At 43.8% G+C, this 24,932-nt stretch overlaps 1 protein-coding gene across 2 annotated transcripts in view; it reads right to left on the bottom strand.

Moving 5' to 3' along the window:
- Positions 1-24,932, bottom strand: part of HECTD4 (HECT domain E3 ubiquitin protein ligase 4) — a 157,809-nt gene that overhangs the window by 24,384 nt on the left and 108,493 nt on the right. For both annotated transcript variants that reach the window (XM_028147247.2, XM_028147249.2), the window contains exons 45-58: positions 22,037-22,140; positions 20,060-20,221; positions 19,806-19,954; positions 19,459-19,538; positions 16,190-16,353; positions 15,085-15,322; positions 14,129-14,265; positions 13,578-13,704; positions 8,061-8,198; positions 6,135-6,271; positions 3,916-4,076; positions 1,809-1,990; positions 453-658; positions 20-150 (exon numbers count right to left, since the gene is read on the bottom strand). In XM_028147247.2, coding sequence (XP_028003048.2) covers positions 20-150; positions 453-658; positions 1,809-1,990; positions 3,916-4,076; positions 6,135-6,271; positions 8,061-8,198; positions 13,578-13,704; positions 14,129-14,265; positions 15,085-15,322; positions 16,190-16,353; positions 19,459-19,538; positions 19,806-19,954; positions 20,060-20,221; positions 22,037-22,140 — 2,116 coding nt within the window. The remainder of the gene's footprint in view (positions 1-19; positions 151-452; positions 659-1,808; positions 1,991-3,915; positions 4,077-6,134; positions 6,272-8,060; positions 8,199-13,577; positions 13,705-14,128; positions 14,266-15,084; positions 15,323-16,189; positions 16,354-19,458; positions 19,539-19,805; positions 19,955-20,059; positions 20,222-22,036; positions 22,141-24,932) is intronic.

The following is a 24,932-nucleotide window of genomic DNA, read 5'->3' as shown; positions in this document are numbered from 1 at the left end:
CCGTCTGGAGAAAACTTACTCTTTGCGGAATCCAGACTGACTTTCTTTGCAAGATACCACGACAAACGCAGCTCCAGGGAAATTAACATCCATGCTGACTTTGGACTCAGAGATGGGAAATTCTTCGGAGGGGAACTGTTCTGGTGCTGTCTGCAGAGGGACATTTCACAAGGAAAGGCACAAGCTCAGCAGGAGAGCTCTTCATCTTCCCAGCTCCCAGGCAAAGGGCAGGGCCACCCCGCTCGCTGTCTCAGGTTCAGGAGGACAGGAAAGCCCTTCGGAGGAAGGACACTACAGACAGGACAAGGCATCAGATTGAGGTGATCAATGTGGGGGTTGGGCGATGGGTGGAGGTGGGTTTGGAGAAGAAAGAGTGTCATTTCTAGGAAATCCACAAGACATCCAATAAAAATTGGGGCCCAGTTCAGGGATCTTAGAGCTTTGACTTTTACCTGCAGGAAAGAGCAGATCTGTTTCGTCAGCTCCAAAAGGCTCTCTTCGCCCTGGTGCAGGGTCCGTGTGATGGCCACGTGGAGCCACTCTCTCACTGTCTGGGAGCTGCCCTGGTAGAAGAGGTCTGTGGCCGAGCAGTTCTGGGAGTGGACGCAGTGCTGCAGAGACTGGGCCAGGAGGATTGAGCTGGAGCTGATGGTGCCATCTGGGGACAGGAAGGAAGCACAGTTCGCCAGAAACACAACAGCCAATGGTGGTGAGATTTTAAGTAACTGTGACCAGACTGTCCAGTAGCCGGGCTGAGTTAGCTTGGACAGGATGTCTGGGATAACAGACATAAAGATGATCCCGGGCAGGGAGGTAGGGGGGTGTCCAGGATCAGTGCTCTTTAAATTTTGTTTTCTTTTAAGCAGCAAAACTATTTCCTAAAATGAAATCTGAAGTTGAGGCCCAAACACAAGTGGAGCAGCTTGGGTTTGGGGCTTCCCAGAGCCTGTCTGACCTGCTGGGCTGCCCTGGCCCACCCCGAGCTACACTGAGGAACTGCTGGAGTGGCTCAGAATGGAGTCTGTAAAGCAAGTGAGTTCATCATGGAAAAGACACTTCCACAAACACTCTGGAGCTCCCCAGGCATGTTTTGAAGCTCTAGGTTACCAGGGTGGGGCAGTGGACCCCAGGCACTAAAGGAGCTGGAAGAGATGCAGCTCAGACTGGCTGGGGCACCACAACCGTGAGATGCCCTCTAGACTTAGAGTGCCACCTGTCCCCTCACCTCTTGCTCTCACACTAGTGGGTCCGAGGTCAAGGGCAGCAGGCTGAAGGCTGAAGTACCCAAGGAAGACTGGACTAAGCAGATTCATCACTTAGCATGTACCAGAGCAGCCAACACACAGCATCAGCTCTCACCCCAAGTGCCCAAGGTCAGCAGATACACACAAGCTGGCTCATTAAAACACAAGCTGCCTGAAGTCACAATGAATTAGTAGGTCTGCTTTGGAGAAGTTTGATCACAGGAACATATTCCTGTCTTTACAAAGCCAGACAGAAAGTCTGTGGCAACAGTATAGTGACCAGACTTCATAAACATTATTTAATTGTCCTTGATCCACAATTAGTTTGGGAAGCTCTATGAATGCTTAACAGATCAATGACTAAAGTGAGTGATATACTTACTTCATATTTTTCAAAGAGTGAGAAAGCACTGCCAAGACCATTTTGGCTTATTGCGGTTATCTCTACTGGTCTGAAGGTCCTGTGCTCAAATCGCTCCCCCACCATGGACAATGAGTCCACACTCTCAGGCTATTCCTCCCCATGCTGACTGCAGCAGTGCCAGCAGCAAAGCCAAGCTTTACCTGGGAGTGGAGGGGCGAGGAGCTGATTGGATAGCAGCTGCAGGTGCTCCAGGGTAATGTCTCGGATGGCAGGGATGTGGAAGAGGCGGGTAAACAAGTGAGGCAGCTTGGGGGCGAAGATATTGAGCAGGGCCATGCGGCAGTACAGCCTGGCCAGCGCAGCCTCACACCGCAGCAGCTCTCTGCAGGGCAAAAGGCAGGGAGATCACTAGGCGCCTCCGCTCCAGCCCCGCGCTGGACTGAGCCACAGGCCTCCCAGGGAAAAGACCACAACTCAGGTTTCTCTTCTGGCCCACGGTCTGTCTTCCAAGTTAGTCACTCGTGTTGAGGCAAAAAAGGTACATTTAGTTATGTTTGCTTTTTCCCAACTCAAAAATCACTGTGGAAAAAATAATGAAAACTTATGTCCACACAAAAACTTATACATGTACGTTCACAGCAGTGTTTTTCATAGTAGACAAAAAGTGGATCAACCCAAATGTCCATCAACCGAGTAAGGGTAAATCTGTACAATGGAATACTATTCAGCCATAAAAAGGAATGAAGTACTGATGATACATGTCACAACATGGATAAACCCTGAAAACATAATGCTGAGTGACGAAGCCAGACACAAGGGCTGCATATTGCACGATATAATTTTTACAGATTGTGCAGAATTAAGCAAACCCATGGAAATAGATTGGTGTTTGAGCTAGGGCCGTGGTCAGCAAACTGCGGCTCGCGAGCCACATGCGGCTCTTAGGCCCCTCGAGTGTGGCTCTTCCACAAAATACCACGGCCTGGGCGAGTCTATTTTGAAGAAGTGGTGTTAGAAGAAGATTAAGCTTAAAAAATTTGGCTCTCAAAAGAAATTTCAATTGTTCTACTGTTGATATTTGGCTCTGTTGACTAATGAGTTTGCCGACCACTGAGCTAGGGGATGGAAGAGTGCAAACTGACTATAATGGGTATAGGGTTTCTTCTTGGGGTGATACAAATGTTCTAGAATTGACTGGTGATGGTTGCAAAGTTTGTGAATATACTAAAAACCATTGACTTGTCTACTTTAAATGAGTGAACTGTATAGTATGTAAATTATATCTCAATAAAGCTATTAAAAATTTTGCTGTGGGAATTTTTAATGTGATGGATTTATAAATAGGCATGCACCTTAAATAATGGCTCATTAGTAACTAAGCAGGTCCCATCTCTTGGTAAAAAATCTAATCTAGCTAATACCAGCATAGGGAAGACTCACTGCATTTTAGTAGCCAATCACCATAATAAAACATTCTCCTGGTATTAAGCACTTTAAAAAGGAAAGTTAGAAGCAGCCCTGATGTTTCCATCAAGTTTAGGTTTAAGCCCTAGTTGGTTTGGCTCAGTGGAGAGAGCATTGGCCTGTGGACTGAAGGGTCCTGGGTTCGATTCCGGTCAAGGGCACATGCCTGGGTTGTGGGCTTGATCCCCAGTAGGGGACATGCAGGAGGCAGCCGATCAATGATTCTCTCCCATTATTGATGTTTCTGTCTCTCTCTCCCTCTCCTTTCCTCTGAAATCAATAAAAATAAAAAAAAATTTTTTAAAAAAGTTTAGGTTTAATACCCACTCGGAGCCACCAGGGGTCATTTGAAATTGTCTAGGACAGTGGTCGGCAAACCGCGACTCTTTGCCCTTTGAGTGTTCTAATGCCACTTCTTCAAAATAGACTCGCCCAGGCCGAAAACCGACTTTTGCGCATGGGCCACGAAGTTTCAATTGCACTGTACGTGCGCGCCCTCACGTGGTATTTTGTGGAAGAGCCAAACTCAAGGGGCCAAAGAGCCGCATGTGGCTCGCGAGCCGCGGTTTGCCGACCACTGTGCTAGGACAACCTCTCAACCCCTCCACCTCACAGCAGAGCACCTGTGGCACAGGCCAGGTGATACTGCATCCCCTTACCTGTCCCCTTACCTCTTGCTTTCAACTTTTCTTCCCAACTCCTGCGACTGTGCTGTTATCTTTACTGGTTGCCTTCTCCCTAACTCCTCGCTTTGAAGGAAAACCCTTGTTGTCAGCGATGAATGGCACATGTGGTAAAACACAGTAAGTGGATTTCGGTGACTAGAGAGAGGGCTCAATTTACCTATGAATCTGAAGGTTGGTGTTGTCCAGTGTGACCAGCCCATTGGTGGCAGTCCTTCGGTAGCCTGCGGGGGGCCTTTCCAACATGTCAATAGGATACCAGTATCGAACCAGCACACCTTCACTTCGCAGGTATGTTTCTACCTGCACCAATTCATTTACCTACAACAGTAAAAGGAAATGTCTATTTGTTTTTCTACACTAACTTTACCCCTTAGTTTTAAAATACATATAAAACCAAGTCTTAAAGCAGTAAATGCTAGCTGCATGTCACTGAGTCTAAAAGTTCAAAGACATTTGGTTAGTATTGCATTAACAGTGTGTTTCGTTTTTTATACCAGTTAGCAAATTTTTATTGGTAAAATAAGAGTTTCAATGTAATTATGAGTCAGAAATTTAAAAAGACTAGTGCTATATTTCAGTAACAGTTCAATGCATATTGTTGCCAGGTAAATTTTCTGTACATTGCTTTGATGTCTGATAGCTCTATTTCATTACTAGGAAAATTAAAAGTAAACTCATGTATATGCATTCTGGATTCAAATACCAAGGTAATTTTTCTTTTGCTTTGGGGCCATTATTAAAACAGAGGGAATAAAACTGTTTGAGAAATACCAATTATTACTTTAACAAAAATTCTGATTTTTATTTTCATACATTTCCATTGCTGAAAATATTGTTAGTTATATGCTTTCTGATAACTAGAGTCAGAAGTTTGTACCCAAAAGCAGTAGGAGATTAACAGTACTACTGCTAGAATTTCTACTTGAAAGTTCACCTTAGTAAACCACCAACCAGTAAAAAGGAGTCGGTTGAAGATGTGAAACTTTCCATTTCAAATCATTAATGGTACCTAACATTATCTATCTCTACCGAGATAGATACTAAAGCTTACTTAAGTGGTGACAGATACTTTCTCAGGACTCTTGGGTTTAAACTACACATTATTTCATCGGTTTTCTTGCATGGGAAACATCTTAAATGCAAGCACGTGCACGCCACCTCAGGATGGCAGAGTCATGGCTTTCAAATAGGACCTCGTTTTCAAAAGAAAGCTTCAAGTTTGCCTCCCTCACTCTCTTCTGTTCCTTCTCCCCTCCCCCAAATCCTTGCTAAGCCGCAGGAGAGGGCCCGTCAAAATGGACAAGAAAACGACAATCTAATTTAATACACTTATTTTATATGCGGGAAATTGAGGCTGAGACAACCAGTGAGATGATGTGATCAAAATCACAAAACTGGTTGTTGTTTTTATCTCTAGCCCTGAAAGCTGGAGCCTAGCCTCGATAGCCCAGCCAAGAACTAAGAGCCCAATCTAGTCCCTACGGGCTCACATACTTCCAAAGAGCAGAGACTAGTCCCTAAGACTCCAACCTAGACCCCATAGCCAAAGCCAGTCTGGAAAGGTGTAGCAGCCTAGCCCAGAAGAGTAAGTTCAGACCCCAACAGCCAAACTCAGTCCCGAAGGGCAGAACCTCACCCCTAAAAGCCCAGCCAAGCCCTGAAGAGCCTCATCTAGTCCCTAAGCAACACCCCCTCCTCCAGCAGGCCCGGGGAGCCAGCCTCAGTGTGTCAGAGTGACTTCCACAGGCACCTCCCCCTGGAGAGTCAGCAGCCCTTTCAACATCGGGCTCCCAGGCCGAGTGTGCTCACTTAGGGTCCTCTCCTCTAAGGCAGTCTGTGGGGACCGGGCTTCCCCATGGCCGGGTCCATTTGATTTTAACGGACCTAGCCCGGGATGGCCCAGCCACGGCCTAAGAGCCCAATCTAGTCCCAAAGGGCTGACACGAGTTCGAAGAGCGGAGACTAGCCCCTAAAACCTCAACCTAGACCCCAGTAGCCCAAGCCAGTCCCGAAGGGCAGACATCAAACTGTTTCTTTGTTCTGTGTCTGTAACAATCATGACTATGACAGATCAGCCATTCATCAAGGACAATGGGGGAATTTCTCTTTGAACTTGGGTAGACAGCATGTAGGGAGAGTCTGAACATGGCTGATGGAAAATAATGGCAAAGGCAGGTCTGAAGGAGCCGATGTGCTGAGAGGAGAGAGTTTATAACCCCTCCTCCCTGATCCGTGCTCATCTCAGCAAGGTCATCTGACATGACAGCAGTTAATTTGGTTTCTTCACCCCTAACTTGAAGAGGAATCCATCCCTTTTTAAGGTACATGGAGTCTGAGCATGAAAGTCTCAGTGTCTAGAAAAGGCTGTGTACCCACCGAATCCACATCTAAGACTACTCCATGAAGCCCAAAGGTTTTCAGCATCCCTCGGATGGCAAATTTTGGCAGAGCAGTTCCAACAGCACTGCTGGCTACATTATTGCTGTCCGGAGAGCGGGTTACTACCGTGAGACCTGAAGGGGCAGAGAGAGAAGTTTTTTTCAGGAGCAAGTATCATCATCACCTTGGGAGCCTCTATGTTAGGGTCTAAAATATCTCTACTGCATTGAGCAGTACCCTTGGTTTAGTTGTAGCCAAAAAAGGAACACAGCTTGGTCTGGAAGATAATACAACAAAGTGTTGTAAGAATTCTCACAATTCAACAAGACAAAAAAGCCAATTAAAAATGGGCAAAGGTTTTGAATAAAAGTTTCTCCAAAGAGAAATGAAAAGGTATTCCAAATCATTAGTCATTAGGGAAATGCAAGTCAAAGCCACTTCACACCGACTGGGGTGGCTATAATAAAAAATCCAGACAACAGTAAGTGTTGGCAAGGATGTGAAGAAATTAGAACCTTCATACATTGTTGGTGGAAATGTAAAATGGTGCAATCATTTTGGAAAATAATCTGACATTTCCTCAAAAAGTTAAGCATAGCCCTGGCTGGTTTTGCTCAGTGGATAGAGTGTTGGCCTGTGGACTGAAGGGTCCCAGGTTCGATTCCGGCCAAGGGCACATGCCTGGGTTGTGGGCTCGTCCCTAGTAGGGGGCATGCAGGAAGCAGCCAATCAGTGATTCTCTCTCATCATTGATGTTTCTATCTCTCTCTCTCTTTCCTTTCCTCTCTGAAATCAATAAAGAAAAAAAAAGTATATATATATATATATATATTTTTTAAGTTAAACATAAAACTACCATATGACCCAGCAATTCCACTCCTATATATAGAAATAAAAATACATATTCACATACAAATTTGTATACAAATGTTCATAGCCAAAATGTAGAAACAACCCAAATGCCCATCATCTGATGAATAAACAAAATAAGGTATTATCCATACAATGAAATATTATTTTGTCATAAGAAGGAATGAAGTACCAACATGTGCTACAACATGGATGAAACTTGAAACATTATGTTGTATGAGAGGCCAGACTCAAAAGATCACATGTTGTATGATTCCATTTACAGTATATGAACTTTCCAGAACAGGCAAATCTACAGAGACAGAAAGTAGATTAATAGTTGCCAGAGGCTAAGGGAGAGAGGAATGGGGAGGAGTAAGGGTACAGAATTCCTTTTTGGGAGATGAAAATGTTCTTGAATTAGAGGTAATGGTTTGATGATTGTTCATTGAACTTTGTGAATACACTAAGAACTGCTAGATTATATGCTTTAAAAAGGTAAACTTTATGGTATATGAATTAGGTCTCAAATTAGAAGAAAAAGAAAAGTAAATATATATTCCTGCCCCTGCCTATGATGTTCGAATAGTTTTGTGAAGGTCTAATGAGTGGTTTTAAATTCTCTTTTTTGTGCTCTTTCATATTTTCATTTCCTCAAAATGTGTCATAGATTTTTAATCAAAAGTTTATACTCATTCTATGAAAATTCTAAAAAGCACAATACAACCACATATTCCTGGTTTATTAGCTCAGCTGCCAGGACTAAGCCTGAGAACCCTCTACCCCCCACCCCCCACTCCTCTCTTTGTACCACTGCCCTGTCTCACCCTGCTCATGTTAGTGAGTCCTGAGCATGTGCAAGAGGCCACCAGAGGCCAGACAGGTGTCTACTTGTGCCCCACCAGGAACTTTAGGGCCTTACATGGGAGAGCCAGGAAGAAGTCATGTCACTCAGAGTAAGGAGAGTCACCCTAGGAGAGCCAGCAGCTGCTTGGCTCACGCTCATGCTTGGGAAAACTCAACTTCTCATTTCACAGGATGTTTCATAGGTGAAGTAAGGGAGAAAGCAAAAACCTTTTCGAACTTTATCAATTGTGAATTTGTTCGCTTCATCTTTAATGTCTTCAATGGTAGGAAGGTAAAGGTCTCTTGGGATGCCACCATTCTCCTCGTAGAGGAATTCAACCGTCTGTCGGGCAATGTCCACCATGCCTAAAAAATAGAACAGCACTGATAACTCTCCAAAGAGCACATGATCTTCAGGCCAACCATGACACTGACTTATTTCTAGAATGAAACAATAAGAGAATCTTTCAAACACTACTGGTGGTGTCCTAGCCGGTTTGGCTCAGTGGATAGAGCAAGGGCCTGCGGATTTGATTCCGGTCAAGGACAAATGCCGGGGTTGCAGCTTGATCCCCAGTGAGGGGCATGCAAGAGGCAGCTGATCAATGATTCCCTCGTTATTGATGTTTCTATCTCTCTCTCCCTTCCTCTCTGAAATCAATAAAAATATATTAAAACAGTCCTAGGCAGTTTGGCTCAGTGGATAGAGCGTCAGCCTGAGGACTGAAGGGTCCCAGTTTCGACTCTGGTCAAGGGCACCTGCCTGGGTTGCAGGCTTGATCCCAAGTAGGGGGTGTGCAGGAGGTAGCCGATCAATGATTCTCTCTCATCATTGATGTTTCTATCTCTATCTCCCTCTCCCTTCCTCCCTGAAATCAATAATATATTAAATACATATATATATATATATATATATATATATATATATATATATATCTCATACCTAATAAAATGGTAATATGCTAATTACCATCACTCCGCTACGCCCACGATTGGGCCAGCTGGAGGCGCAGGGGCGGGACTCAGGGTGGCCGATTGGCTGGCGGTAGGAGGGGGGCGGGGACTCGCGAGTCCCCGCCCCCCGCTCCTCCCGCCAGCTTAAATGCCGGCGCTGCTTAGGCCAGCGCTGCGGAAGACGCTGGTGGCAGAACTCGGGGTGGCCGATTGCGTGACTGCTGGCACCAGTTTTCCGCCAGCAGCAGTTTTCCTCTGGCCACCCGCCCGATCGGAGCGCCTCCCGATCAGAGTTCCTCTCACAGGCGGGAGGCGCTCTGATCAGCGTGTGGCCAGAGGAAAACTGCTGCTGGCGGATAACTGGTGCCGGCAGCCAGGTGAAGGAAATGTCTATTACACGAAACTTTGTGCAACGGGCTCCTAGTATATATATAAAAACTAAAACAAAACCACTGTTGGTGGGAATATGTTGCCTTTTGGGGAAGGTAATTATGAAGAGTCTACCAAATTGAAAGTACTTAATGCCTTACTTCCAGGAATCTCGCTAATAACTCCCACAGAAACACACACACTAGTATGCAAAGAACACTCTGTGCAGCATTGCTTATAAAGAAACAATGGAAATAACAAAAATATTCATGAACACAGCATGATTAAAAATGATAGGTCATTATGCAGTCATTTCACTTTAGTTAAGTCAAAAGAACAAACTAGGACAAATGGAGAGTAAGAAGAAAGTAAGGGTAACGTTTTTCCCCCTCATTTTTGTATGAATTTAATTTAAAAAAATACATTTTTATTGATTTAAGAGAGGAGGAAGGGAGAGAGAGATACATCAATGATGAGACAGAATCACTGACTGGCTACCTCCTGTACACCCCACACTGAGGATTGAGCCTGCAACCCAGGTATGTGCCCTGACTGGGAATCAAACAATGACCTCCTGGTTCATAGGTCAATGCTCAACCACTGAGCCATGCCAGTTGGGCGTGAGTTTGATTTTTACTACAATAAACACATGTTGCTTAGTGAAGAGAGACAGAGAGCTACATAACTTCTATCCAGTACTGGAATCTGCTCTGTCTTCCTTCCCTGGGGAGAACATATCATTATGTTCAATAGCACAGCCACTATCCTATATAATAAAAGCCTAATATGCTAAGTGTCCGGTCGTTCGGTTGGCTGTTCAAACAATCAAAGCGTAATATGCTAATGATATGCTAAGGCCACTCAACTGCTTGCTATGACGTGCACTGACCACCAGGGGGCAGATAGTTGACCAGTCGCTATGATGTGCACTGACCACCAGGGGACAGATGCTCCGACTGGTAGGTTAGCTTGCTGCTGGGGTCTGGCCGATTGGGACTGAGTGAGACAGGCCGGACATGCCCTGGAGCCCTTCCATGGTCCCTCCCCAGCTGGCCAACCTCCCAAACCCTCTCCAGCCCTGATCGTACACCAGTGGGGTCCCTCGGCCTGGCTTGCACCCTCTAGCAATCCGGGACCCCTCAGGGGATGCTGGAGAGCCAGTTTCAGCCGATCCCACAGGCCAGGCCTAGGGACCCCACTGGTGCATGAATTGGTGCACTGGGTCTCTAGTTAATTAATAAACCAAGTAAATAGATGACCAGAGCCCTGAAGACAATCACACTGTAGGGAGGACAGGGGTGGGGACAAGGGTATCCCTTTGTTGTAGCTGCCTTAGCTCCCATACCGCTCAAGAGGTTGTGGGTGAAAGAGTGGGTGCTGACAGCATCTGCTTTTAAATAAGCCTTATTGCCATCACATGTATCTACCATTCCTTTACTTACTGGCCTTGCTGTAATGAAAAGGAGCAGCATTTTCTGAGCACACTTTAGAAGGGGGCTGAAATTAGAGAAGGATGCTTAGAGAAAGATGTATCAGACAGAATAAACAAGAAATGGGCCTAATATTAAAAAATTATGGAAAAATAACTTTTGTCACATTTTACAAAGGAATAGAAGGTAGGAGAAAAAAGACTCTGCTGTCTGCTAAACAGGAGTCCGGGGACTGGGGAGAAGGCCAAATGAAACTAGAACAATAAAGAGATGATTTCATTAACCTCCCATGGGTTCACCCTCTCAGGGGTGGTCTTTTGGGCACCAGGAGCCATCTCCCTATCCTTCCCATCCTCCTTCGGCTTTTTGCCACTGCTACATTGAAGGCTGTTGTATTTGGCAGGTAAATGTTTTAAGTTTAAATTAATATAGTTGGCCATGGTCATACAGATGAATCCCAAGAGAATGCTTGAGCAAGATGTATAAGGGCCCAGAGGCACTTCGGGTGAGTCACAAGGCCAGGGGTCACTGGTCTGGCTCTGGTCCAGCGGCTGCCCTTGGATAATCACATTTTCTGCTGTGCTGTCTGTACTTGCCCTCCTCTGAGCTGGGAGCAGAGCAGGAGAAGGCACACTTGGCTACAGACATTCAGGATGGTCCAGGAACAAATGGTAAAAATAAAATAAAGAAGATCCTGTACATACTGTAAAGTCTCTCTCCCCCTTTTTTCCTCTCTCCCCAAACATTAAGAGGCACCAGGCTTCCTGAACAAATAGTGCTTCATTTTTCTAAACTTAACCCTGCAGTTGCCAAATTAGCTCCAGGTCTCAGCTTAAATCCCGTGTTGGTAGAGGAGCCATGCTGGACTGAGCTGCCCATGGAACCTGTGCTGTGGCTTCCTGGTCTGACCTTATGACAGTGCAGTTTGTTGTTTCATTACTTGTTTCTACAGGATGTAAGCTCTGAGAGAAGGGACCATCTCGATCTTGTTCACAGAGGATTCTTTATTCCCTAGCACAGGACCCAGCACTGGGAGGCACATGCATGCATGGACAGATATGTGAATGAATCAATGACAATAAAAATGCGACTGAAACAAAGCCCTCCTCACTGGGAAAACCGATGACCGGCGCTGCTGCTTCAAGGCTGCCAGGCGGGAACTTGGCATTACCTTTATTAAGTGAAAGTCCTCTGAAAGCAAGGTAAGATCTGTTCTGTGGTTGATATAACACAGACACGGTGTTTCGTTCAGATGTTGAGAATGAACGAGGAATAATAAATTATCTTTTTATCTGTAGGACCTACTATATGAGATTATGTTGTTCCTTTGCTTACCACCCTCAATGGCTTCCCATTTGACACAGAATAAAATCCGCAGTCCTTGCCAAGGCTGACACTGCTCCCTGCTCATTCATTTCCTGCTGCTCCTCCCTCACCTTGTCCTCTCTGGCTCCTTGGGCTCGGCCTTATTGCTGTTCCCTCCCATGCTCACTCCCACCCGAGGATCTTTCTAATGGTGCTCTCTCTGCCCAAAACTCTTAATACAGAAGAAAAGAGAAGAATATAACGAATCTGTCCTGGAATTTAGGTCAGCAGCTGAAGTAGGGCTCTAATAAGAGCAGGAAGCTTTCACACCATGTCACAAGATGCATGAATATTCTCACAGGTTAAGTCTAAACAAGATCATTCCACTGTCATGGTCTAAGCTTTGGGGTAGAAACATGGAGAAACACACACACACTCTTTCTCTCTGATAAGTCCTGGCACCAATGAAAAAGGAATTACTCATCTATCACTGGAAATCAGGGACTCAGCATAGAAGTTCCTAAGAAAAATAAAGGCCTTTTGGTGGCTTTTCTTTTTATTTGGTCCTAATCTCAGGACAAAAGAGGAGAAAGGTTGCTAACACAGGGACAATAACTAACTTTTTATACCATCTCTGCCGCAATGACGACAGAAAACCAAACCAATGTTCCACAGGAGGACAGCGATGCCTAATGGGAAAAGGCATTTCTGCATCTCAAAAAGCATGTGTTCCACAAAATGAGGAAAAGCACTTAAGATTCAGTAATGATCCATTGTCTGGGGCCACACCCTGTACCATTCTTTGCTGGAGAAGTCGTAGCCAGGGGAGAAAAAAATCTTACCGTCGTAAATCACTGTGACATTTAGAACCATATTAACGGAATACTTACTATGTGCTAGGCACTATTTTTAGAAACTTTATCTGTACTAACTCACTTCTTTCTCATATACATGTGAGGCGGTTATCATTACTGACTCCATTTTAAAGGTAAGGAAAGTTCCAAAAGGTTAAGTAACCTTCCCAAGGTCACACATCTGGTAAATAGCACAGCTGTGACTTCAGAGCCCAAGCTATTACCCACCAGGACACGCAGCTTCCTGGTATAACCAGGCCACTTCACTTCAGTAGCCCATAAACTGGAAAACACTGAGTGAAAATGACAAGGAGAGAAAACCCTGGCCATGAAGTCAGGGCCACAGAGCTCAGCAAAGGTACAGCTAGAAGACACCGTGAGGTCCAGCCCACATTTAGATGAACCCTCTTTCCTGATTTACATTCTGAGTGTCACCGAAACACATCTCTTCTAATCAAGAAGTGGCCTCCACATCGATCGGACTATCGGGCCTCAGAGGGAGGATAGGGGAAGGTAGGGGGAGGGTGGGGGGAGGGGGAGAGTTCAACCAAAGGACCTGTATGCATGCATATAAGCCTATCCAACGGTTAAGTTCAACAGGGGATTGGGGCATGCGTGGGGAGAGGGGTGGGATGGGAATGGGGGGATGAGGACAAATATGTGACACCTTAATCAATAAAGAAATTAAAAAAAAAAAAAAAAAAAAAAAAAAATAAAGTCCAAGGACATTCACCTTGAATAAATTTTCACCCTATTACAAATGTTTGCATAAAAAAAAAAAAAAAAAAAAAAAAAAAAGAAGTGGCCTCCATAGGAGAACGTAAGGCACTGACCTAGTTGTAGAGCACCCTTGATCTGGTCCAGGCCCGACTTCCGCTCTGCTTCATTGCGGAAGCGTCTTCGGATCGTAGGGAACACCTTGGTCTCCCATGCTTTCACCAGCAGGGCATAGTGGTCCTCCTGGAGGAAGGCAAACTCATGATCAGAGAGAAGGCTTCATGCAGTCATCAGTCCTGCTCTAACTTACAACTCTCACCCCTTCACAGGCCAGTAATGGAAACACACTGTGTGGACCACAACTCACTACACCTCAGATGCCAGAGGAGGCAACAGCTAGACTTCCTTCTCTCGAAAGCCAACTTTACTGCTGGATTACTATCAAATACTTCATTTCTCTAACACCTCTAGATCAGTATTGGGCAAAAGAGCCCAACAGGGATTGCTATTGTGTAGTTTAGAAAAACAAACACTGCAAAGGCACTGTTGAAACCCAATGACATCATTCAAAGTGTAACAATTCCAGTCTTGTACGCTCAGATCAAAACCATTCCTCATGGCCTGTCCTGGGCACCAGCGAGCTAAGTGGATGCTGCAGGTCTCTTACCTGTGGGATGTCGTCATCGTCATCGTCATCACTTTCATCATCTGCAATGGGAGGTGGGTGGGGGTCTGGGCCAGAGGTGATGAAATTCTCATAGCTGAGCTCTACTTTGTAATGACAGGATGTGTCACTGTCATATTCTGTAACAAAGCACAACGGCAGTGAGTTCCAGGCAAGAGCAGGCTGGAAAAATCATGCACTTCTCACCATGAACAACTTGGATTCTCTTAATGTATGTGATAGAAAGACTCCTAGTATTTGTAGGGATTTTCAAGTGCAGAGCCAAGAAATTATTTATAATTACTTGGATTCTCTTAATGTATGTGATAGAAAGACTCCTAGTATTTGTAGGGATTTTCAAGTGCAGAGCCAAGAAATTATTTATAATTACCCTGAGTCCTGTGATAGGTTTAATGGGTATAATTCAACTCAGGAAAGAATCTGAAAAGTTCTTCACCATAAAAATTAAGAAGATACTTAAGACAGTTTGCAAACCAGTATCCTAAGGGCCTAATATGACTTGCAGACATCTTTAGTTCAGAAAGCTCAGTTTTATTCAGTTTATGAAAATTTTCAAATAATAGAAAGCTTCTACAATCAGCTTTTTATTCTTTGATGACCTCAGTTTTAAAACAATTCAAAGAAATGATTAACATTTTTAAATGAGGAGATTTCATAAAACATTCTGGGGTTTTTATCTCATAAAAAAAGGACAACTTTGCAGGCTTGCACTTTCACGTGGCCACATTCCACGTGGCACTGAGTGATGGCAAGTGTCCTATATGGGGGGGGGGAGGGGAGTTTCACTTTCAAGTCTGCCTTGCTTCCTCCTTATCCCCATTTCCTTTCATTGGGCCAATTACCCCATTCCCACCGGTACCAGAACGAGCCCAAATTAAATTGACTAACAGCATTTGCATTCCCAGAATGCAGTGGGGCCCTGGGAGGAGGTGGCTTACGCTGCTGAGGGGTGGCCACAGCGGCAATCCTGCACGGTGGCCCATGAGTGCCTGGGTCTGATGCAACACTGGTGCCAGCATCGTTGTCACTGTCAGATGCCATGGCAAAGGGCAGGGCCTCAAAGTTAGCACTGATCTCCTCTGCCAGGTCAGTGCACAGGTCAGCAGCGTTGCGGTGGGCCTGCCCTTCGGCATAGGCGAATGGGCGGGAGCCAAAGTTAGCTCGAGTCTTGGTGTTCTGGAAAGAACAGCAAATAAAGGACTTGAAAGGACTTAGGCTTATTTATTTGTTTTTAACATCCTGAGGTGTTAATGTCAAACTATAAGCATGGCCCCAGCTATGGGACAGCAAGTGAAACTAGGCCAAGGGGCTGGTATAACTGTGTACCTGGCACTAGAGCTCTGTAGGAGCCAGCCCTGCCTACCCTCACCTTGCACTCTCATGCTCTTTGCTACACACAGTGACCTTTCCTTTTCTTTTTTAAAAATGTATTTTATTGATTTTTTACTGAGAGGAAGGGAGAGGGATAGAGAGTTAGAAACATCGATGAGAGAGAAACATCAATCAGCTGCCTCTTGCACACTCCCTACTGGGGATGTGCCCGCAACCAAGGTACATGCCCTTGACTGGAGTCGAACCTGGGACCCTTCAGTCCGCAGGCTGACGCTCTATCCACTGAGCCAAACCGGTCAGGGCCACAGTGACCTTTCTTGTTTCTAATATGTTCCCTTCTACTTGATGTCACTGCATATGCTGTTCCCTTCACCTGGAACATACTTTCTTCCAATTTTTCCCAGTAAGGCATTTGTGGAATATATATACTTCCTCAGGGTAATGGAGACACGATCAGGTTTGCTTGGCATTGCTTTCATAAAGTCTACACTGTGCAAGTGCACTGTGATGATCAGTCTATGTGGCAGCTTGCCTGGTGGCCATGGGTGCCCAGATTAGACATTCTTTCTGGACGTGTCTGTGAGGGAGTTTCCAGGTGAGATTACCATTTGAATCTGTGGACTCGGTGAAGTAGATTTCCCCCTCCAATGGGGTTGAGCATCATCCAAATTACTAGCAGAATTTGTTTTCCATCCCAACAAGATAACCTACCTTTTTCTGAATGTGAACCACAGGCCACATGCCACCAGAGACGTCCTCGAGATACGGCGAGAGGCGCTGCCCACAGTAAGTGAAGTACACCCGGCCCTTGGCTGGCTGCCCCGGAGGAGGCGGAGTCCCCTCTGTTCTCTCCCAGCCAATTCCTGCCACATCGCCTGTGGCAGAGAACAGGAAGGAAACAACATGTTTTCCCCTCTTACTATTAAATAAACTTCCGAATTGCAACCAGTGTGACAAGGCCACATATCACTGATTATCTTTGTTTTATTTATTTATGCATTGGTTACATGTGAAAAATACATGAAGTAACTGATTGTATTTAAAGAAACAAAGTTACTGTAGAAATAAACAATTGTAAAAAGAAAATGTTTAGGAGAAGAAAAACACCTAGTGTCTGAGTTAAGTTAGCTACCACAATTATACATTAAATTTAGCCTTTTCCTGGCAGCCAAGACAAAAATGGAAAACAGTGGGTGTGATTTTTAAATGGAGGAATATAAGTTTTTTTCTTTTTATATGTGGAAGATTACTTATGGCATAAAGGTAAAAAGGTAATTTCTTAATAAAGTTATAGAAGACTTAAGGGATGATCTTAAAATAATTTATTATTTTATTTTATTTTATAATAAATCTTTATTGTTCAGATTATTACAGGTGTTCCTCTTCCCCCCCCCCCATAGCTCCCCTCCACCTGATTCCCCCCCCCACCCCATCCCCTTACCCCCCGCCACTGTCTTCATCCATAGGTGTAAGATTTTTGTCCAATCTCTTCCCGCACCCCTCAGGCCCCCTAGGATCTTAAAATAATTTAAAACTCAACCCACAATGTAACCTAAAGGTACTCCATTGAAGCGCCCCTTACTTATATGTATTTAAGGCCTTTTTGCAGGATGCTTAGATAACAGAAGCCCTGTTGTTTTCTCACGAGGTTCCTGGGAACTGGGATAGAACTTAGAGGCCCAAGTAGAGCATGTCCCCTACATCCGCACTCCCACTTCCAGAAGCTGCGAGCACAGGAGCTTTCTAACTAACCTATTGTTGCAAACTCTCCAATAAGTGCTTGAAGTTTTGTGATTCTATTTTTTATCACAGAGCCTCATATGTTTTAGATACACTAGGACTGGCTTCCCAGTAGTCAGGGAATAGTCAGTTTAATCAGAGATGATGCTAAGATGTCCTGTCTGAAAATACGGAGCCAACATGTTTGGCTTCTTCTAATGTGAGAAGAACGCCTATATTTTGCTACTGCTGGAGCAGGTAGGACTGATCCCAATTCATTACTACATAGATTATTACTTACATGGAGGCCAAAAAAAGGAGGGGGTAAAAGACTGGTTTTTAATTGAATTGACTATGTGACTGAAACATCTGGGCAGAATATTTGTTAAAACTGGACCAGATGTTCAGGCTACCAAGAGCCAAGTCTACATTTCCTGTATAATATATTTCACAAATGCCTCATGGCTAGTAGTGGAGTTCTCCTTTAAAAAAAATAAAAAATAAAAAATAAATAAAAAATATATGTATGTATATATGTAATAAAAGCCTAAGAAACCATTACAGCGGAATGACCAGAAAGACTGGTTGCTATGATGTGCACTGACCACCAGGGGGCAGAGGCTCAATGCAGGAGCTGCCCCTGGTGGTCAGTGTGCTCCACCAGCCAACCTTCCACAGCTGACCAACCTCCTGTGGCCTCTGCCCCTGCCAGGCAGCCAACCTCCTGCAGCCCCTCCCCCCACATCCGGCCAACCTCCCGGGCCCATCCCCCAGGCAGGCTGGCTCTCCTCGATTGGCCCCGGACTGGGCGAGACTCCCCAATCAGCCCCAATAGCCGGCCAGGCCGAGGGACCCCACCCATGCACAAATTCATGCACCAGCCTCTAATCCTATCTAATAAAGAGGGGATATGCTAATTGACCCTCATGCCATCACAAAGATGGCGGCTCCCACAGCCAATAAGGAGAAAATATGCTAATTGGATGCCATACCCTCAAAGATGGTGGCACCCACAGCCACAAGATGGCAGTGCCCAGTCCCCTCAGGCCCACCGGAGCGGCAGCTGCGCAGCAAGGCCGGGCCCACCTCTAATTCATGCACTGGAGGGGGGGCGGTCCCTCAGCCCGCCTGCCCCCTCTCACAGTCCAGGAGCCCTCAGGATCAGGAGGCAACCAGGTGATCAGGGGAAGGTGATGCTCTATCACACCTCTGTTGCTGCTACTTGCCAGCAGCGCAAGCCTCGGCCGGCCCTTGTTACCTGATCCTCGGGCGGCCCTGGGCAGCCACCATCCGAGGCTTGCCTGCATCTTGGGCCGGCCCTGGGCAGCTGGGGAGGCTGAGGGGACTGGGGGACTCTGGAGGCAGGTGTGCGGAGCAGCCGGGCCCGCCCTCAAGCAGGCTCGGCCTTGCCGTGTACCTGCCACCCCGGCGGGGCTGAAGGGACTTGGTGCTGCCATCTTGTGTCTGTGGGCACTGCCATCTTTGAGGGCGGGACAGTCAATTAGCATATTCCCGCCTTATTGGCTGTGGGCGCCGCCATCTTTGCGATGGCATGAGGGTCAATTAGCATATTCCCTCTTTACTAGATAGGATATATATGTGTGTGTGTGTATATATACATATGTATGTATATATATATATATGTATATATACATACATATGTATGTGTATATATATATATGTCTATATATATATGTCTATATATATATATATGTCTCTCTCTCTCTCTCTCTCTCTATATATATATATATATATATTATTGATTTCAGAGAGGAAGGGAGAGGGAGAGAGAGATAGAAATATCAATGATGACAGAGAATCACTGGCTCCCTCCTGCACATCCCACACTGGGGATTGAGCCTGCAACCCAGCCATGTGTCCTGACTAGGAATTGAACTGTGACCTCCTGATTCATAGGTCGATGCTCAACCACTAAGCCATGCTGACTGGGCAAGTTCTCTTTTTCTGAAGCTATTGATCTGCTCATCAATAACAAGCTGATGAAAGACCAAACTTCAGAGAGAAGCAAAATCTCAGAATTTTCTCATGATGGAGGAACAAAAGTAAATGTGACTCCTAAGTTACCAAATGGAGGCTCTAGATGATAATGGCCTTATAAAATGATAGGGTTGGTGTACACTAGAGAACAACGATGACAAGTATTTCCTTTTCACTAAAAGACAAATTGACTGTTTCCAGTTGCTAAGTTTATTTCATTTCAGACCTACAGAGGGTGGGGAAAAAGCTCCTGCTGCACTCACCGGGAGAGAGAGTCACATCTAAGCGAACGCTCTTCCACTGCAATAAACTGGAGCCATTGTAGTGCACAGCCCGGCCATTGCTGAGGAAAAACAAGGGGAGTCAAAGACAAGGCTAAGCCGCCAACACGGAGGCGGGGAAGTAGCGCGCAGGTCGAGGGGGTTCAGTGGCATGAGAGTAATTAGTAGAGAAATCCTAGGAGCCATTCTCTTTCCCTAAACATGAACATATTTCCAACCAGTATTTTATACATTTTGGGGGTTAGAGATTAAAATGATATTACTTTAGTATTAAAGCACCCATTCCACTACTTTTTTTTTTTAAAGTAACAGCAATAGTAGCCACTTACTTGTGGAAAAGACAAGTGCCCACTGGATTAGTCCAAGCCCCATCTCGTTTCTCTGCTTCTGTAGCAAAGCCAAAGGAAACTATTGGTCCAGTGTCGTCATCAGTATCTCCATAGGAAACAATTTCTATTTCCCAGTAAAAAGATGGGGCCTGAAGAAATACCAGAAGTGGGCAGACAATCAGAGAGCTGAATTTGCTTTTTCTCTCAAATTTGAAAGAAAGAGGCAAAAGCCAGTATGTCATATGATTTCTCACCTGAACTGGCAGTGGTGAGGTGGCGTAGATAAAGGTGCCCCGGGGCAGACCGCCCCCAGCGCTGGGGTCAGCCAGGAAGGTGACGGATGTAAGGTGCGATGAGAACATGCAGGCTCGAACAGGTGGGAACACTCTTGAGGCGCTCCAAGTTATCTCTTTGGGCTGCATTGGGGAAAAACTCTCATTTAACAGAATTGCAAATACAAATCCTTTCACTCGCTCAAAGAAGAAAAATAATATTCATTAAATAACATATCTTTTTTTAACCAAAGGAAACTTTTCTTTAAGAAAAGGTAGTCTCCTTCCCTAAGCCCAGTCCTGCTCTCAAAATAATCACTCTTAACTCTTTTAACTGTTAATTCTGATCTTACCTCTATATTTCTCCTTCTATGCTTATGACACTATTTTTAATATCCCATTAAGACATCATTTATCCTCTATTATGACAGAGAGGTTTCAATTCCCACGGACCTACTTCTCCTGACACACGTGTACATACACAGGTCCTCACCCCTCATCCTCCCAGTGCAGTCATAGGACAAATTCTGGTTCATCGGTAATCAGAATTTATATCACCAGGACTTAATATTCAGCTCAAATAAAAAAAGGAGTTCTATGGTTATACTCCCTTTCTTCTTGGTTAGATTAATTGCCTCATTTTTTCATTTTCATAGTTTTTAATAAATCTAATCATAGAATTCCAACCTTCTCTATCAGATGAAAGCATATTTTTAAAAACCCCTCCGTTTCACTTTTATTCTAAAGAAAGAACTAAAAGATTCATGTGAAGATGAGCTCGAAAGACATACAGATCACTATCAGAGCAAAAACTGGAAACAATGTGGATTTGCAACAAGAAGAGCTTGAGTGAGTAAACTGAGGCACAATTATATGCTGGACTATTCAGTTTTTATTGGTTGATGTGGAAAGGTACTCATCTATGGAAAGGGAAAAGCTAGACAAAAACTGAATGGACTGCAGAAGCCCATTTTTGTTAAACAGAAATTACAGGCAACTGGAGATGATGAAGTTTCAGGTGACATTACTTTTTATATATTTTTTAAACTTTTGATTTTGAAATATTTTCACACCCACAATACTACTATAATTTTTATATACTCTTACTAAGATGCATTAATTTTTTTGAAATATAATTCATATAACATATAATTTGCCCTTTTAAAGTATACAATTCAATGTTATTTTAGGATATTCACAGAGTTGTGCAACCATCGCTACGACTGAATTTCAGAAAATTTTTGTCCCCCTTAAAAGAAACCTTTGCCCATTTGTAGTCACTCCCCATCCGACCCTCCCCCCAGCCCCTGACAACCATCAATCTGCTTTCTGTGTCTATGAATTTGCTTATTCTGGGCATTTCATATGGAATCATACAACATGTGGTCTTTTGTAACTGGCTACTTTTGCCTAGCATAAGGTCAAGGTTTACCCATATTATAGCATGTATTACTGCAGCATTACTATTTAAGGCTGCATAATATTCCACTATATGGATACATCACATTTTATGCATTCATTCATTAGTTGATGGACATTTAAGTTGTTTCCACCTTTAGGGCTATTATGAATAGTGCTGCTAGAAAGTCACAGATATAGCAATTGTTAATATTTTGCAACTTCTGCTTTTCAATCTCTCTCTTATTCTCTCTCTACATAGTCTTATTTTTATGAGATCGGCTACAGATCTAACATTTTTGAAAAAGTGTTCTTTTTCTGTTGTTGATGACATGAAAATGTACAAGTTAATGAGCTCTGCTCCTCTATTGTAATTTCTCCATATTCAGAATGATAAAACAATATGCTTTGACATTCAAAGATGATAGTATGTCCCTGTAGAATATATGCCTCCAAATGGTTTTCAAAGGCTCATTCTAAATTCTATTGAAGTGCTAGTTGGCATTTTTCAGTGTCCAGTGCTGCAGTCAGGCAGGAGGTGTGGTGCTGCAGAGGGCTCACCTGTCTCCGGTCGGCCTGCAGTGGTGGCGGTGGGGGCCTAGCACAGTCCCGGTAGAGCATCCTCAGCCGTTCACACTGCACCTCCACAACTGCCAGTCGCTCTCCTGGAGGGAATACATCGAATAAGTGAAAACGAGTCTTACAACCCCGCAAAAGCACTTCACTTTTTTAAAAAATATATAATTTATTGAGTTTTTACAGAGAGGAAGGGAGAGGGATAGAGAGTTAGAAACATCAATGAGAGAGAAACATCGATCAGCTGCCTCCTGCACACTCCCTACTGGGGATGTGCCCGCAACCAAGGTACATGCCCTTGACCGGAATCGAACCTGGGACCCTTCAGTCCGCAGACTGCTGCTCTATCCACTGAGCCAAACCGGCCAGGGCAGCACTCCACCTTTTTTGGAGAAGGGTCAAAGCAAAATAATGCTTGCAGAGATGATTCAAATCCTAACAAAAGAGCAAATACCCTGAGACATCTTTGCCTAGTACACATAGCTTAGCAGCAGAGCAATGTGGGATAATGAGGAATGACTGCATAATGGGTACAAGGTTTTTTTTGGGAGGAAGGATGGAAATGTTCTGGAATTAGACAGTGGTAATGGTGGCACACCTCTGTGAATATATTAAAACCCAATGAACTGGACACTATTAAATGACAAAATGTATGGTATGTGAATTATAACTCAATTTTTTAAAATGATGTCTTAGGAGGAATAAAATGTAGTCCAATAAAAGTAAAACAGAATTGTTTAGGATAATAGCAAGAAAGATTTATTGACTTGTACCACAGCTACAGACACCAACACAATGGAAGATGGAATTAGATATGGATTAGAAAGTGGAAGGAAAGTTGAGGCCAAGACACAAGGGTCAAAGTGGAGGCAGGAGTGAGGCCAGGCCACGAGGTGTGTGCTCACTGTCCTTTATATCTACACCTGGAAGGCACAAGTCCAGATCTGTTTCCCATTAGACAAGTCAAAGAAGGAAACTATGTAGTTATAGGATTCATGGAGTCCATTACATAAATGTAAACTAATTAGTCATAAAGAGCCCAGCTATTTTTGATAAGCACTTTTTGATAAGCTGCCAGGCCTGGGTCTCAGGGAAGGATTGCCCACACAGAAGCCTGACAGCACAGGAGAGGCAGGTTGAGAAGGTGGGTCAGGGGAATTCAGAGCACTGTTCCTTCAAGTGAGGCCTGAGGTCCACCCACAACTTACAATTGTGATTTTTGGTTAGAGCTTGGACAGCATTTTAACATGCTTACCAGGGTTCCTATGACCGTTCAAAGTTTGAGAAAAACCTTTGGCTCAGGGAATGTGTGTATTTAGGAAGAAGAGGAAGCAGCTGAACCTGAGAGAGTCTGGCTTCTATAAGAGTACAAATTAAACCTGACCATTTTTTTCCGTTTCTATAAGCCTTTTTTCCCCCCGTTTTAAAATTTGTTCCCTATGCTATTTCAGCCAAGGGATCAAGTTAACTTCTCAGGAATATTGCTTCATGGGAAAAAGTTCTGTAGTGCTATCTTCCTAGATCAGATGGAATTAGATACTCTTTCCTTGGATCAAAGAAGCTATACAATTTTGATATGACTTAGTTAATATAATGGCAAATCTGCTGCTTAATTCATCCCAGATGAAGTAAAATAATAGAAGGAATTCATTTAAAAATTTTTTTCATTTTAGAGACTCAATATATTACTGCCTATAAATATTATAACATTTTCATATATGAAATGAAAAAATATCAACACATTCTATATAATCCTATATAATAAAGAGCTAATATGCTAATTAGACTGGATGGCAAATGACCTTTCAGAACAACCTTCCGGAATGACCAGTGGGCGGGGGCTGTAGGGCTGCGAGGCAGCCGGGGCTGCGAGGGCTGAGCCCCTTGCACGAATTTCATGCATCGGGCCTCTCGTTAAAAATCAAAATCAAAGAATTTTCTCTTCTACCCATCACCTTGAATCCTCTTTATTAAACACATTTCTTCTAAGCACAGTCTATGACTCCTTGTAGGATGTGAGAATCCCTTGTTGTGTTGCAAAGTAACCCAGATGCTGGGGGTGGGAAGAGTTGTTTTTTACAGGTAAATGACTGAGAAGTCAGCAACTTAATATTTTACGACATAGGGTGCTATTTTAGAATATAAATCGATAAGCTAATAGACTTCTCTTTTGTAGTAATTAATCAGTACTTCTCACATGTTTCTTTCCAAACCTCTGTTACCACAGAGTTATTTTCCACTAGGAAAAAAGGGTTAGGTGGTTATTAGTAAAACCATTTGAGATCACTGTTCTAAATTATTATACTTTCTAGTTTGTGCATTAAGTACCAAAATTAATTTCACAGAATGAGACCTCTTTATTTCATAAAATATATAAAAGAGGATACACAAAGAGCCCTATAGAAAAGCAAGCAATTAATTCAGTAAGTTATATGCTTTCTAAAATCATTTTAAAATGTTATATGCTTTCTAAAATCATTTATAAATGTCCTATAAACTGAGAATGTTAAAAAGGAGAGGCAGGGAACTAAGGACCTAAAATTTAGTATAACACAAAATTATGGGCAAAAATTAGTCACAAGTAATTTCACCCAAGAAGTCTAGCAAACTCCTTTCTTCTATTCTATTTCTCTATTCTCAGGGTCTCTCTGAGTTTTAACAACAGTCCCTGCCTCCACAGCACTATGCTTATTAGAGAAAGGAGATTTGAGAAGTAAAACAGATACAAAACGAAGACTAATTAAAAAACAGAAACAATCTAGTAAAAGTCAAATGTGAAAAAGGACAAAAACAAGATTAGACAGTTACTGAAAAGCAAATGAAATGAGGAATAGTAAATGATATGAATAAAAGTGGCTAAAAAAGCATAAATTAAAACTAT

The sequence above is a fragment of the Eptesicus fuscus genome, chromosome 23 (genome assembly GCF_027574615.1).
Source record: "Eptesicus fuscus isolate TK198812 chromosome 23, DD_ASM_mEF_20220401, whole genome shotgun sequence".
NCBI classification, from domain to species: domain Eukaryota; kingdom Metazoa; phylum Chordata; class Mammalia; order Chiroptera; family Vespertilionidae; genus Eptesicus; species Eptesicus fuscus.
Note: the sequence above shows the minus strand (reverse complement) of the source record. Positions and strands in the feature narration are given on the sequence as shown.